General features: G+C 38.9%; 1 protein-coding gene across 1 annotated transcript in view; it reads right to left on the reverse strand.

The window, feature by feature from the left end:
* The window catches only part of pdzd8 (PDZ domain containing 8), a 62,316-nt gene that overhangs the window by 23,647 nt on the left and 22,177 nt on the right, over nt 1-16,492 (reverse strand). The window contains exons 2-3 of the mRNA XM_084736149.1: nt 15,474-15,599; nt 10,826-10,928 (exon numbers count right to left, since the gene is read on the reverse strand). Coding sequence (XP_084592275.1) covers nt 10,826-10,928; nt 15,474-15,599 — 229 coding nt within the window. The remainder of the gene's footprint in view (nt 1-10,825; nt 10,929-15,473; nt 15,600-16,492) is intronic.

Raw genomic sequence — 16,492 nt, forward strand, 5'->3', positions numbered from 1 at the left:
AAGTATTCACAATACACTTGATGTTCTTCTCGCAAATGCAATTATTGAGACACTAAATCCAAAGAGAAGATGAAGAAGATCTCCCTGTTAACTTTTGATAACGCCCATGTGTGTGACTGTATCTGGCTAATTACAAATCAGTGTGGGCATTATAGTCATGAGCAACGTTTCTGACACTGTGCAGCGAGTTACAGGTCATGTCTTTTCTAATGAGAGACCATGCCACTAGCATCAGAGAAAAAACAAACATTCTAAATGAAAATAGCAAGAGAGCTGTAATATGGCTGCGGCTCTGTCAGTCATGCACAAGCAGCCAGTCTATTGAGTTTCCTCTAAGGTGAATTGATCTGTGGAAGAAGCGATTAGAAACAAACAGCTTGTGGGACAAACCTCTCATGTCTTTAATCTACTTTTTGCCACCCAGCCAGCCATTGTCAAACAGAATTAGAACAGGCTATTTAATTGGCGTGGCAAGGCGGAAATGGATGATGAGTGTGTCACCCACCACAAGTCAATGTGTGTGTTACGAAAAATGACAAAGGTGATAGGCTTCCTCAGGCTCTATTTGATTATGTGTGTGCATGTTGACGTGAGCCTTGTTTTTTTGTTTTTTGAAGGAGACACAAAACATAATCACATTGTATAGTTAGCAGATTTAAGTATTTGAGTTCTGTTTGAAGTCTACACTGCAGGAGACACAATTTGTGTATATTGTGATACATGCAAAGATTTGTGCAGTGGTTCGTTTTGTGTTGTGTTTAACCCCCTACTGCTAGATAGCATTGTTCTTCACTGTTCTGACTAGCACATATTGCCCTTCCTGCGATTTGAAAATTGCCGTAGCACAGTCTTTCTCAAACTTCTTACACCATGAACTACCTCAGAAAATATTAGGCTCTTCAAGAACCACCATCACAACTTATGTTAAAACAGAGCTATGCAGAAAGTTCACTCAAGAGGCAGGTTTATTCCTAATAAGAGTATTTAGAAGTTCTAATACACATCCCATGTTCTGATAGCATTTTTTCCTTCCCGAGATCAATTTCAATACTTGAACTTTGCATATCGGCTGATATCAAATAATGTTATTATTTTTTAACAGCTGCATACAACTAACCCTGTATGGATACTCAATCCAGCATTTTAGGTGATATCTGAGGCATTTCCCATTCTGGCAATAGTCTAGTCTTGTCATCATATTAATGTATTAATTAATATCATTGTATTAATATATTAATATTAATGTGTGTCAAAATATCAGAAGTTGGTATTGAATACTTGGTACATTTTTAGTCAAGATAGATCTGCTATGTCCTTATTTTAACTTTTCAAACTTAAGAAAATATTTTAAAACAGACTTAAATCACAAAGATAAAATGGTCAAAACTTTTACTTTCTCCATAGTAAGGTATTACAGTTACAAATGTACTGATATAAAATCACATATACCCTGAGAGATGTTTTTATCCATATTGCCTACTCCTACTTGTGGTCCAAATATCCTGAATGGAATGTGAACCCATGGCCTGTCTGATGCTCAAGGCACTAGATGACTCACTGTTGTAGGGTGTGTGTGCATAAGTGCACATTTGTGTGTGTGTGTGTGTGCGTGCGTGCGTGCACCTCCTCATCAACCAACTGTCTTTCATCGGTTGTTCAGGGCAGATTAAAGACACAAAGACACCCTGAGTGGAACATCAAACAACCACAGTGTTGGGGAGGGGGTGTGTGTGGTGTGTGTGTGTGTGTGTGTGTGTGTGTGTGTGTGTGCGTGTGTGTGTGTATGTGTGTGTGTGTGTATTTGTGGGGGCATGCGTCAGAGATGCTAAAATCACCTGAATAAAATTGCCTGTTCTCCCTCTCTGTGCCTGACTGCTCATCTGTGTGTGTATGTTTGAAGTGAATATTGACTACAGCGTGAGATGCTAAGAAATAGAAAATGGGAGGATAAGAATAGTGCGACAGCTAATCCTGAGGTGACAGCTGTGGACAAAGACTCTCGCACATTTTCAAGATCTGACTGAACAAGCTGAAAATCCTGAGCAGCCTCAGATATGACAGCTGCTGTCAGTCCCTTTGAACTGGCAACACTGGCAGTATTTTATGGGTGCTTTGGTGCAGTTTCATTGTTAAAACATTTAATTGACAAAAAGCCAAGCAGACTCTTGCTTTTAAACACAAAAAGCTGTCCTGCAAAACACTGTCATTCATGTGTGGGTGTGTGAGGCTTATATAGTGTTGTGGGACATCATCAAGCCAGATCCGCCCAAAACATCCTGAACACAGAAATCATGAACAGTCTAACATTCTAACTCCAGAATTCAGTACTACATAGTTCTCAGTGTTTTCACATGTTTTCAGTGACTATTTTTAACACGTATAATGTGTTAAAAAAAACTCCCTTTTTCCTTGCAGACTTTAAAGGTATGGTTCACCCAAAAATGAAAATCCAGTCATAATCTACTCACCCTCATACTGACTGAAAGTCAGGTTTAGTTTTTTAGTCACAGACCTTGTATCAGATGCATTGTGACTTAACACTTGCAATATCAGTCTGAGGTGAGTTAGATAATGCATTTTAATAGAATCTAGATCAAAATACTGTCAAACCATGCTGGTTTTACCAGATCGCGTACCATTGTCCACCTCACTGATTTACAATACCCAGTTATTAGTGCATAGAAAGTGTGGCTTGTTGCAGGTGGCTGTGTGGCATCTCAGAGACAACAACTGGATTGTGTTTTACATGATACAATATTTAATAATTAGTTTCACTGACTAAGATTTCTGGCACCAACTAGAGCTTGAGATCTGTGTGTGAACCCTATAGGACCGATGGATTTGGGTCAGGTCGGGCCATATTCCTCACATATTTCATGCGCTTATGTCGGGTTTGGGTTGTATTATTATCATCATTATCAGACTGTAGTCAGACTGTAATCAGGTTCAGGCTGAAATATGCTAATGAGAAATGGGTTCAGGGTGGATTTAGCTTGGGTTTATTAATATTAAAATTAAGATTAAAGCCTTATTGCCGGCTACCAAGTGAGCAACATTTAATTGTTTTGTCAACAAATTAAAATTCTTTAAGTCTTAATAATTGCTCAAAGCCGGGAACACATTCACATTTTCAAGGGGGTCATATGACATCACATTAACCATAAATATTAGATGGTCAATTAGTATTTCATATTAAGAGTTTTTCAAATTGAAACTGCTCTGAAAGTTCAAAGCTGTTCTAAAAGTACATTTCTGCAAATAAATGGCCAAATTCTAAAAATGTTTAAATGAAATCAAACAACTCTGAACTCACTTGATCAGGTATATTTGAGGGTGACAAGCACAACAAATGAATCAAAGTGCTGTCCATATTTTGTCTACACTCTGGTGCTACATGTAGCTTTGGATAAAACACTGCTTCATTCAGATCCAGATGACAAGCTGATTTTTGGCTCTGGACCATCAGACTGACAACACACACAGTATCCAGAGAGAGATGCAGACTCTTACAGACAGAAACACAAAGCCAGCCACCAAATACAACCAGTGTGACACAACAACATGTTGAGCTGTACAGTGTGTGTGTGTGTGTGTGTGTGTGTGTGTGTGTGCGCGCGCACGTCGTAGCTGTCAGCAGGCATCAGCACTCAGGGCTGACGATAGAATCGACAGGGCAGATGTGCAAACACGCCTGACAGAGCCCCCTCCACCCACTCTCATCCCACCCTCAACACACCATAAATGAGTAATAAAACATAAAAAACACACCCGCCCGATCTCAGTGTGGACTGGAACAGGGCTTCATTTACCCAGTTCACAGGTGGTCTGTGGTGTGCACATGCAGGCACACACAACACAATGAAGTGGCTGAAGTAAACACTGACCAATGGGAGGCAGCGGAGATAAAGAGACCTCTGTCTCTCTATAATAACATGATGAAGGAGAGTCCATTCAGAGCTATGAGCATGGTGTCACCATGTAGAGATGGAACATATTAACATTTTTAAAAGCTATTCTGGCAAATTATTATTTTTCAAATAGCTCAACATTTTAGGTCATGTCCAAATATGAAACTAAATTGGTTTCCTAGTCCAAAATCATTAAATGTACAAACTTCAGATTTTTTTTCATTTCAGACATTATTTGGCTTTTTCTGTACTTCATACCTATAAATAATTTAAAAGGTTTGAAATTGTCAGAGGTAAAACTGCTTAACAATTAAAAAAAATATTATCAAAACCTTGATAATGGTTGGCTGAGCGCAATATCAATTTTTTTGATAAAGTTAAAATGAGTCCTAAATGAAGCGTTGTTAATGCTACAGAGAGGCCCTGGCTGACAAATCTTACCAATATGAGGAAATATACTTGCAAAAACCATCATCATTTTATTTTTTCATTAAAAATTCAATGCAAAAATTAGCATTCACACTGCTCATATCACAATCACAATATCTGTAAAAATAATATTTTTTGAAATTATTTTTTTTCTTTGCACATTATGTTGCACATGTATCACATCGGTACTCCTATTGGCCAATATGCAAAGTTCAGGTATTGAAATCGATATTTGGACAGAAAAAATGGTATTGGATCCTGCAACAAACCAAAATCTTCTGAAATATCAATGCAGCCTGTTTTATCTGTCTAGATCAATTTATTATTATTTATTTCAAGTGTTTCCCAATCAAACAAAAAGATAGCGCATCAAGCTTACAAAAGGATAAATAGAGGATACTAGTCGTGTTACAATCCATCAATTTGGATCAATACACGATACGATTCAATGGTCAACGATGTAATATGATTGATGCAAAATGAGAACATCAATCCATATCGTTAGGCCTGGGCAATACAGCAGCAAACCCCATCCCCAATTATTGTCATAGTCCATTAATTGCTTGATTATTTTCTGGAGTCATCAATTAATAGTTGTTTGTTTAAAAAGGTCAGAATATGGTGAAAAATATCAATCAGTGTTTCCCAAAGTCCAAGATGATGTCCACAAATGTTTGGTTTTGTCCACAACCCAAAGATATTCAGTTTACTGTCGGAGAGGAGTAAAGGAACTAGAAAATATTCACATTTAAGAAGCTGAAATCAGAGAATTTAGACTTTTTCTTATTAAAAAGTTACTCAAACCAATCAGTCAATCATCAAACTAATTGCTGATTAATTTAATAATCAATTAATTGTAACAGCTCTGGTGTACTCCAACCTGTAAAAATCACATTAACTTTGACCAAATAGCCAGATACTGTGACAATATTGTAGGGATAACTTTCACAAAACATTAACTCCAAGAGATTTTTTGATAAATAATCATCAGAAATGTGGATACAATGACTAAGAGGGTAAGGCAGATAATAGAACAGCTAAAACAGTCTGAAAAGTTCAGAAAATTACATCATTTTACTGTAATTCAGCTTTAAAGTCAGGAAAAGACTAAATTTATTCCATATCACAAATTAACAATATCCAAAATCTATCACGCTATGTATTCTCATATCACAATACCATATAATATTGATGTACCACCCAACCCAAAATATCATCATAGCTTTTATTTTGGAATTCCTGTGCCACTGCTAGCAATATGAGCATCTGTGAAAAAACAGGAGAATTCCTACAATAACCAGTTTTATGCACACTTATATGGCTGTGCTGCAGGCCTATTAGCTCAAATTTGTCATGTGAAAAATAAGTTAAGAGTTACACCTTTAAGTTCCAACTTCTGATAAGCTATATATGCTGCTGCTGGGACAGAGTGAAAGAAAATCTCAGCCACAACAACCAAAACTGTTGTTAAAATCTCACAGCAGGGAGTGCATGTGAGTCAGACAAAAGTTTACTAAGTTAACAAGAGAGAGACTGTTTTACATGGACTTTTTACTCCCCTCCCTCCTCCTCATGATCATTCAGACCTGTTAATGACTGCTCATATTTGTGACTCAAAGCTTATAAAATCAAGTTAGAACTGAGGGTTATCTTCCAATTTATACACAGTATAGAAACTTTAGTAAGGTTTTGAGCTGTCACTTGAGAAAGCATCATGCCAAAAACAAAAGCAATCAGTTTAGACTTGAGAAAAAGAATTGTTGATGCTCACAAAGCAGGAGAGGGATATACAAATATAGCATCTACAAGTGTTATTAACTGGAGTGAGAAGTATCATCAAGAAATTCAAGACACACAGTACAGAACAAGCCTGGCAGAGGTAGGAAGTCAAATATTAGGATTAAGATTCTGAAAAGAAAACTAGAGAGAGATGTGTCTAAAGACCATAGAACAACTGCCAAGACACTAGTGAATGACTTGGCCAAGTTGGGAATTGTAGTCTCAAAGAAGACAATCACTAGAACCCTGCACATGGACTGAATGGACTGCGGGGTTGCAGAGCAAGAAAAACTCCAGGGGTCAGATCAGACAAAACTTTGGCCATAGAGACGTTGCTTATGTTTGGAGAAAGAAGGGAGAGGCGTGTAACCCAAATAACACCATCCCCACAGTGAAACACGGTGGTGGGAGTATTATGTTGTGGAGATGCTTCAGTGCGTCTGGAACTGAGAATCTTGTCAAGGTGGAAGGAACCATGAAGAAAGAAGGATATGTGAAGATTTTGAAAGAAAACCTCAAGCAGTCAGCAGAAAAACTGGGTCTAGGTCATCGCTTTGTCTTCCAACACAACAATGACACAAAACATATGCTGCTCCTGGTGAAGAACTACTTCCAGAAAACCACTCAGAGCACTCATGGTCGGCTGAGTGGGTGTGTACTGCGCCGCTGATGAAAGTGCGGTGCAGAGCAGAGGCTGACATGCTGCAGACTATTACATTAGCAAAACAAAATGACAAATATCACCCCCCCAAAAAAAACAATCGGCGATGGATTCAGTCCATCGTTGATCGACAAAATATTCATCATATCACCTAACCCTAGTTTCTGAGCAAAAAATATGCAAATGAGCATAATGTGTTTCAGGATGCTGGCTTTGGCAAAGATACCCTTCAGATCACACTGTTGAACTACTAGAAATGAATGTTTGTTAAAAAGCTATGCTCATAATCAACAGTGTGGAACTTTGGATAACAGATATCAAAGCAAATATACTCTAGATAAGTACTCAGATAACAACATCTATCCTATATAATGCTTAGAACCATTGTACATCCTTGTTGTCTGACATTTGCCTCACCTCATTTACACACACTTAAGATATTACTGGCTGGTGGTGTGTGAAGAAAGCGAGACTGTTCAGGTGACACATACAGAGAGGAATCAGGATCTGACGTACACTGTAAATGTCAAACATATCAGCAGCAGCTAAACTAACCGAGATGGATGAATAATATTTGGTTACTGAAAACAATACTGAGCAAACAGAATGCCCATGCTTATTAAAAAACCACTATGTGTATCTTGGTTCAATCAAAACTGGTATTTTCACTTTCTAATGTGTGTGGAACAACAAACTGAACATGATATCCACCTGGAACGTAGAGATTTGAAACTAGCCGTCCGAGGTCCTTTCCCTTCGGTCAGACACACACACGGTGCAGTGAGCAGCAGGAGTGAGCAGCTCACACCAGTTGAGGCAATATTCAAATAGCATGAAAACCATTATCATACATGAGACAAGTGACTGTTTTCAAAGGAGAAGAGAGGGAAGCTCCTATCTGGCAATCATCAGGGGAAAAGGGGAGAGTGAGAGAAACATGGCGGATTGACCTTTTCCAGATGGTATAGCCTTTAATCCTTACTACAGAGTCCTGCTGGGGACATGCAGGCTGGAGAAGTCCGATAAATCAGGCTCAAATGCCACCGTGAATCTGCATTTCTATGCCTATATTAACAAAAAAAGGATACAAGAGCTTTGAAGTGGTTCTTCTTGGAGAGGACGGTATCGATGGCTGCACTGGTTGAGTGTTAGGGTGGTACGCTTCACATATTCATTACTGATTGGAGGTGCTGGCTGCACCTTTTACTGACCATGGGGACAGAGGTTTATTTATGAGCTTGCATAAGTGTAGGCCGTACATGTGCAACAACTGTATTGTGCTATAGCAACAGAGCTCAGGCAAACTGGGAGAGTAGGAAATGGAGTTCTGTGAGTGTTCAACCAGTGTTGAACTAATGTTGTGCAGCGACTACACTGTGACAGTTTATCTAATGAATATATTACATAAAACATGTCAACTAGCCATATAGTCAGTAGTTAGTGATGTGATTTGGCTAGCGAGTGTCTTCAAATCTGATTATAGAGACTGAGGTGGATTTCCTAAATTTTTTGAGGGCTGATTAACCAGTGTTTGACTACTCCTATAACATGTTCACTGGCACAGGGGAAATAAATTCATAATGAGTGTAAACAAGTCAACAAGTCAAAGTGCTCAAACACACCAAATCATCAGCCAAGACCTGTCCCTGTCACACAACTGTCCCTGTCACAGAAGGTAAGGAGAGTAACTGCTGAAGTAAAATCACTTCCACTGCTTCACAGGTGAGTATGTCTGACAGACAATTAGAGCTGCAAGGATTAATCAAAAAATCGAATGTTGATCGAATGAACATCTGTTGCCACAATTTTCCATTAATTGTTTTAGTCATTTTCAAGCAAAAATGTCAAATATTTGTGGGCTCCAGCTTCTTAAATGTGACAATTTTCTGTTTTATTTTCTTTAAGAGAGTAAATGAAGAGTCCTTGGATTTTGGACTGTTTTTGGACGTCAATTTGGGCACCACAGAGCTCCATAGACAAGCCACATCATTGTGAGACTGCCGTTATGTTTTAATGAAGTATTTCACTTTACTTATAATATGAGTATAGTAAATATATAAGAACATAAAGCTTGAAACATGAAGTCTTAGAGAAACTAACTGTCCTACATAGTTGTCTGTAGCCTGACTGCATGTTTTCCAACACATTTGACTTTTGGTGTATTACATTTTATAATAATTAAAATTCCATAAATGAATTAACCTACTAGGTTGTAAATGTGAATTCTGAACTCTGGTGGTGTAAAACAGATATGGTCACCCTATTTAACGAGAGGAGAGGAGAGGAGAGGAGAGGAGAGGAGAGGAGAGGAGGATATGGGAAGCTCTGATATTTCACTGCCCCCTGCTGGATGACAATTCAACTCCTCCAAAGTCATTAAACATGATGTGAAAGCACAGTGCAGGACAATTACTGTTCAATGGAATACAAATAATCTTTGAGCCACTGCAAATGTCATTCAGTGTGTGGCAGGGACAGCAGCAGCAACATCAGGCTTTGCTGGAGCCAGAGCCAGTAATTAAGGCTGACATTTCCCTCTAAAACGGTCATTAGTCACCTCCAAACAAGCCTGATGTGATAACTGTAATATCTCTAAATTGCAACAATTAGAAGACGTTTGCCGGAGGGGCCTGAAAATTTTCTTTGCTGCTTAAAATGTCAACAATGGGACAATCTCATCAGAGCAAAGACGATAAAAATAAGCCTGTCAATAAGACAAGGTGTCCAATATGTAGCATTTACAGAGGAAGGGTTTGTCTTACACACTGGTATTGTTTAAAAAAGACAGCTCAGCCGCTGTTGGAACTCAACAGCAGGTGAGTTTTTATAAATGAATTGTCAATTTTGTGAACTGACAGTGGTACTACATCTGTTACCTACACATATTTGACTTTTGCTATCTTTAAATACTCTGAAGAGATCTGACACAATGTGAGTGATCGACACATGCATGTCTTTTATGTTTGTTGCGTGTGGACTGCAGGAAGATTAGCTGCTACCTTACTGACAGTTAAAGGGGATCCAAATAAAGAATGAACACGTTTCACACTGAAAATGCTAAAGGCCAGATCTAGAGCCAGTGTTTGGTTTGTCCATTCTGGGCCACTGTAGAAAAATAATGGTGCAACACAGCTGCATTCATAGAGGAGGAGCTGGGGCTAGGTAAGAAAAACACAATGATTCTTATTTTAAGGTAATTATACACTAATGAAAACATAATTTTGAATGTATGAATATTCTGGCAATAGATCTCCATAAGTCTGACACAATGAAGCTGCAGGCATGAAAGGGCATTAAACAATGTTAAATTTTAATTTATTTCACTTTGTTTTATGCTTGAATGATTATTGTTGGGTTGGATGTTTTATTTACATGCGTTTCAGACACCGCAGGAAGGTGTTAGATGTCACCTCCTATCTCCACTAGCTGGCACTACAGAATACCCTCTAATTATACATCATGTTCCGTATATCAAGTGTAGAGCACACTAAACATTTCATGTAAATCAAATGATGATCCGTTCAGGAGGCTTACATCCTGTTGCCAGTAGGTGGCTCTACGCCTATGACTCCTGATTGCAAGTAGATGACTTCAGGCTGGGATTTGTCAAACATGTGAAATCTGTGGCGTCAGGGCACAAAATGTGACAATGTTTGTAAGACAGCATTACCAAGGTCTTAAGACCTATCTGAGCAGATTTGAGCTGAATATGGACAACCTGCTAGGAGGAACACGTCAAAATCTGAACATGTTGCCAGTAGGTGTCACTGTGACTATGACTGAATATTGTCACGTAGATGTGTTCAGTGTTATGCTTTTCTGATGACTGTACGAGTTGGGGATGTTTTAAACCTTATTTACTGTATCGTATTCTATGCGTGCATGGTTTTACTGTTTTGTCTTTACTGAACTTAAGTGAGCTCACAAGACAATCAAGCATATTGATGTGGCATTAAAGTATTGAATTGAATTCAGCAAAATCCTACATCAGAAGAATGAGAAAGAAAACAGAATATACAGTCAGGTGCTAAAAGAGAGGAGAACCCACCCGTTTGATGGAGCTGCGAGTCTTCTCCTTCCACTGGTGGCTGCTCAGCTCTAGAGTGCAGTGAACGTAGGTTTCTCTGTCATAGGAGCCCAGGATGAACAGTCTGCACAGACATCAAACCGACATGAAAGAGGCATGAAACAGTATGAAAACTACAGCAACTGTCAGATTCTACTATAGCTTAAATCAGAAACTCAAGGAACTTGAGAACTAAAACTCAAATGCAAATTCTTTAAATCGAACCTTTGTTTGATCCGTATGTAGAGGGTAGCAGAGGTGCAACAGAACAGAGTATATGCGTCACACTCCACAATTCAGCTCTGTAGACTAAATGACCCCATCATGGTGCAAAATAGAGTTTTACTGAAACTGTTTCTTTTTAAGGTAATAATTCCCTAAATCTCAATGCAGAGTTGCAGTGAAAAGACAGAGAAGGTGCTGTTTTTCATGCATAAATGAAAGTTCCTGACCTGACCTGCTTTCTCAAAGATGTACTGCAGATATAAATCTTAAATTTGCAGAAAAACATTGTATTTTATTTATTTGAAGACCCAAATAAAATCTCCTGGAATGACTGCCTTAAATATGCCCCTGAGGAAAACTAAACATTTGAAACAATAAAAATGAAACTGAAATAAGCAAACACACTCTGGAAACTAACTGAAACTAAGCTGAAATGAAAATACAAAAGCAAATGAAAAATACAAAACTAGAATAACTCTGAGGACTCCATCTGATGAGATGAGCTCACAGCAACATATAGTCTGGTTGCTGCTGCCCCCTGCTGCACTGAGGACAGTCATGCATCAAACACTGATGAAAAGTTCCTCTCCGACTCCCCCGGTCTGAAAACAGAGAACTTCACTGAACATGCAGTGTTCTTGAATATATGACTGGTATGAACATCTTCAGAGACATGATGTTGGCTTTCCTCAATAAGACTCCACTGTTTCAGTTGTAAGATTTCACCTTGCATGCTAAATGGGTGGACACTCCCCTCTGCTGGACATTTACAGCACTACAGCTGATATGTTTAATAAAGTAAACCTCAACCTCTTGCACAGCAAGTGTGTGATACGATGTAATTAAACACTCAAACTGGGAGACAACAGTCTCCAAACTTAGGACTACAATATGGAAGAAGGTGAAGTCAGATGGTGGGCAAGAACAGAGACTGTATGATTATAATGGCCAGCACATGAATTATTAATGGCTGAGCCTGATCTGATCATCCTGTGGTCTATGGAACACACCCAACCACATCCAAGCACACACACACACACACACACACACACACACACGTATATCAAAGCACAAATAACTGTTCCATCTCTCCAAGGCAACCAAGGCTAGGCCTCTGTATCAAGGCGAGCTGGGGCTAATTGATTTGACTCTTTGGCCAATTAAAATTTAAAGATGCCAGCTTTGGACAAAGAGTGAGTGTGTTTGTCTGTGAAAGGAGAGCCTGGTGAGACAGAGTGAGCTCTGTCCAACAGAATAGGCTGTTTGAATGCTATAGGGTTTAAAGACGCTGTGTACCAGCAACTGACACTGTGGTAGAGATGATGAGGAAACATTTTAAATTCTGATTCTTTCATCAGTAGACTTTACACTGGTGACCGTTTTCTCTTTGCAAAGTCTGCACTGAACTGCATTTTCAGATGACAATTGGTCAACAAGGTCAGCCACAAAAGCAGAATGGGAAAATGACTTCCTAAATAATCTTGTGTGATGCTGCTTTGCAGATGACTATGAATAAAGTCTCCCCCTGTGCACAGCTGTCAGTGAGTTATCACAATATGATCTTAAAACTGACAGCCAGGTTCAGTGGGGCAAAGAAAACAAAAAAATCTGAATGCACTGAAGCATATGTAGAGTTTCCCCTGCCTGTCTAACTTACAGGTGGGCCACCTTTTCTGCTTTCAACAATGTGGCAGCCAAAAATACAAGGCTTTTTTATTAATGCCACCTTAGTTCTGACTTTCCCATACGAGTGAAAATTACAATTAGAAAGTTGTACTTAATTGTTCTCATACAGCACACCTATTTTGATTGTTATTGTGGAATTAATCTATTTGAAATAAATATTTCAATCCAAAAAAATGCATTTTTTTTCAGCAGCTTGTGACCCAATGAGTCCAATTTAATACCAAACATTACTAGGTCTACTACACTGGACAAATAAGACACACCTCTTTTTATTGAATTTTTGTGCTTCTTCTGTTTTATGTTATTCTTTTTAATTAGAACCATTTTTGACCTGTTCACTAGTGGAATGTTTTTTTCTTTATCATTCTTGTCTTGTCTTTTATCAAAAAATAGAGCCATGTGAATGAAATATGCACAGAGAGACTGCACAATCTGTAACTGAGTGTTTTTATGTTGATTCCTGTGCCAAAATTAGTATTAGTATCAATAGTGTCAATCTTTGTTTTTTTATGGTTGGTATAAAATTTAAATCCCAATGGATACTTTCCTCTGCCAAATTGTAATTTAGTCACACCACACTGTGTGCACTGTGCATGTCATACATATTCTCCAGCCTCAAGAACAACCACTGTAAATACTGATATGTAGTGAAAACCAGTGTGTAAAATATGTGATGTTTTCATTTGAAGGGCGGGTTAAGAGACCTTTTTCAAAGCAGCCATATTTACATGAAATAGTAGGTTGAACACATGCTAAACCAATGATGCTAATTAAAGTCCCATTCCATTTAGTGTAGCAGAGTCTTTAAAGTGAGCCAACATGCACAATAGCAGCACCCTGACTTGAAGTGAATTGAACCTTAATCAGTATCATTGGTAACACCTGTGTTTGCTCTACTATTCATGTCAAATGGCTGCTGTGAAAAACTTTGCGAAAAAACAGAGAGCTGCTCAGCAAACAGTCAAGGAAGTAAACACTCCTACAGCCACAACCAATCAATGCACAGACTGAGCTGGATTACCACACTGAAAAGTTTACACCAGATGGTTATCAGCTGTTGGTCCACTTACTTTTAGTTAGAACCATTGACATATATAAAGATGGACAACATGAGAGCTCCCCAAAAGTGAAACCAAAACATCTGCTTGCCGCCCTGATGACTGGCTGCAGTGTAGGTGATAAGCCCCGCCCCCTCCATGTTAGCAGATGGGACATGGGTCAAACTAAAACATCAAAATACACATCAAATAAATGTTTCCCAAAGTTATTTGATTATATAAAAAAGGAGGTTTAGGTGGGACCTCAATACTACAGCTCAAACTCCAATCACTACTGCACACTCTGGCTCCAAATGATGTCACCAGCACAAGATAGAAGCACTCATATCCCATACTTTTTTGTATAGTGAGAGGAAGTGGAGATGCGTCATCCATATTTATTTATAGTTTATGGTTAATACCGAGGAGCCAAACATGTCGGTGTATCAAACAGAATACAAGTATCAACACAATCGTTGGATTAAATACAGTCCTGATCAGTGGTGGACAGTAACAAAGTACATTTACTTGAGTTCATAGCACATTTATTCATTCGTTCATTCATTTTCTGTAACCACTTATTCCGTAAGGGTCGCGGGTTGGTGGAGCCTATCCCAGCTGACATTGGGCGAGAGGCCAGTTCCAGTTAATCGCAGGGCTATAGCACATTTACTTCAAAAAACTCAAAATTCTCTGTTTTTAGCTTTTTAAATGTGATGGTTTCTTTACTCTTCTCTGACAGTAGACTGAATATCTTTGGGTTGTGAATAAAACAAGACATTTGAGGATGCCATCTTGGGCTTTGGGAAACACTGGTTGACATATTTCACCATTTTGACATTTTAAAACAAACAACTAATAACCAATTAATCAAGAAAATGACTGACCGATTAAGCTACTATGAAATTAATCATTACTTACAGCCCTAATGAACAGGTTTACTGTTTACTTCACAAATATGAAGATAGAGGGTAAAATGAAAATTGTGCCTGTGATAAACATTATTGTCTATCAATTCAATTCTGTTCTAGTTGCATCACCCGAAGAGTCTCTGTACACTTTACAAGTCAGTAAAAACAGCAAAGCACACAATGTTACATACAAACATGTTACATGCACTTACAAATAGCCAGATGTACACACACACTGTTCCAAACAAGATCTTATGAAAACCAGGAATAGTTCAGTAGCCAGTATCAAGGGAATGCAGAGGACGTGATGGAGTATATGGAGAGATAATGTTGGAGATGTTGGAGTGGCCAGTCCATATAAAGCCTTATAGGTAAGAAACAGTATTTTGACATCAGCTCTAGTAGGCACCGGCAACTGGTGCAGGGACATCAGAGTTATTATTAGAGTTATGTGGTCAAACTTCTTGGATCTTGTGAGGACTGGCAGCTGCTGGACAGCTGCATTCTGGACTAGTTGGAGACCACTTTTTGCTGTCTTGGATAGGCCAGAAAAAAGTCTGTTACAGTAGTCTAATCTGGATGTAATGACAGTACATACAAGAATTTCTGCATCTGATTTTGATAAAATCTCTGTATGATGGAGCACTGAATTTTCAAAATATGGGGGCCAAATCAGGAGAAGCAGTCCCAGACCAAAAACACAGGCATGTGAACAGTGCTGTCCAGATACATTAAGTCTGTGTCTGTGTGGGGAAGTACTGAGCACCTCACCTGCTACATTCAATGAGGGTGACTTTGAGTCGGCCTTCCACCAGCCTGCTGTCCTGGACTGACAGATCCAAATCACATGGCGAGCCCTGCGGAGCCTGCACTTGGAACGGGAAGAAGGGCTTGTATCTGGAGAGAGACACAGGAAACATTTTAATGTGGGATTTCAACCACAGCATTGATATATAAGCATCAGAAAACAATCTCTTCAAAAAACAAACTGCAGCTGATCCACAAAGATGAGCCGCACCACTAGAGGGGTGTCATATAGTGCCACTTATGTGCCAGAAAAAAAAAACACCCAACCTTTCATGAGCCTCTGAAAGGAATTCAACCTTTCATATGACCTTGAATAAACGTAGTCAAGTGTTGACTTTCAGTGAACAAGTTGAGAATTAATCAGATTGGAACAACCTGTCTTCCAGCTTTGAAAAGTACAAACTGACGCACACTGTGGAATGCATCAACTGTGGTTTTGATTCACTGTGTGTGCTGGCCACGCTGCGACTATTTTTGTCGGGTGTGGTGCTTGGTGGAGGCCTGAGTCTTGATGTATAAACACAATGCCTGAGCACACACACCTGTCCTTAGCTATTTTGGGCTGCTGGTATTACTAGAACTGGCCTGAGGCTCGTGCTGGTCCAAATAGTGGAATTTGTTCATTACAGATGAAGCTCATTTACAGCTCTGAAAATTCTCATTCAGAGTGGCAAACTTTTTGACAGTGTCCGTCTCTCTTGACCAGAAGCCAACAACAATAGTTACACTAGTTGCAATGTTTTGCTTTGCCAACATGAAAAAAAATCAAGATCTAATAAATGGGTCACTGGTGCAAATTACTGTCTTATCCACACCTTCCATGTAAGTAAACATATTTTCATTCCCTCTCCTTGTTTGGAGGTATCAATGATCTCCTTGTCTGCTGGTTTTGTTGCCATAACAACACTCACTACCAGGGCCTGCTCACAATCACTCCTTCAACATCAGGATTTATTTGTGTGTGTATTTGACAGCTTTAAAGA

Source organism: Lutjanus erythropterus, chromosome 14 (assembly GCF_056507025.1).
Source record: "Lutjanus erythropterus isolate fLutEry1 chromosome 14, fLutEry1.hap2, whole genome shotgun sequence".
Lineage (NCBI taxonomy): Eukaryota > Metazoa > Chordata > Actinopteri > Lutjaniformes > Lutjanidae > Lutjanus > Lutjanus erythropterus.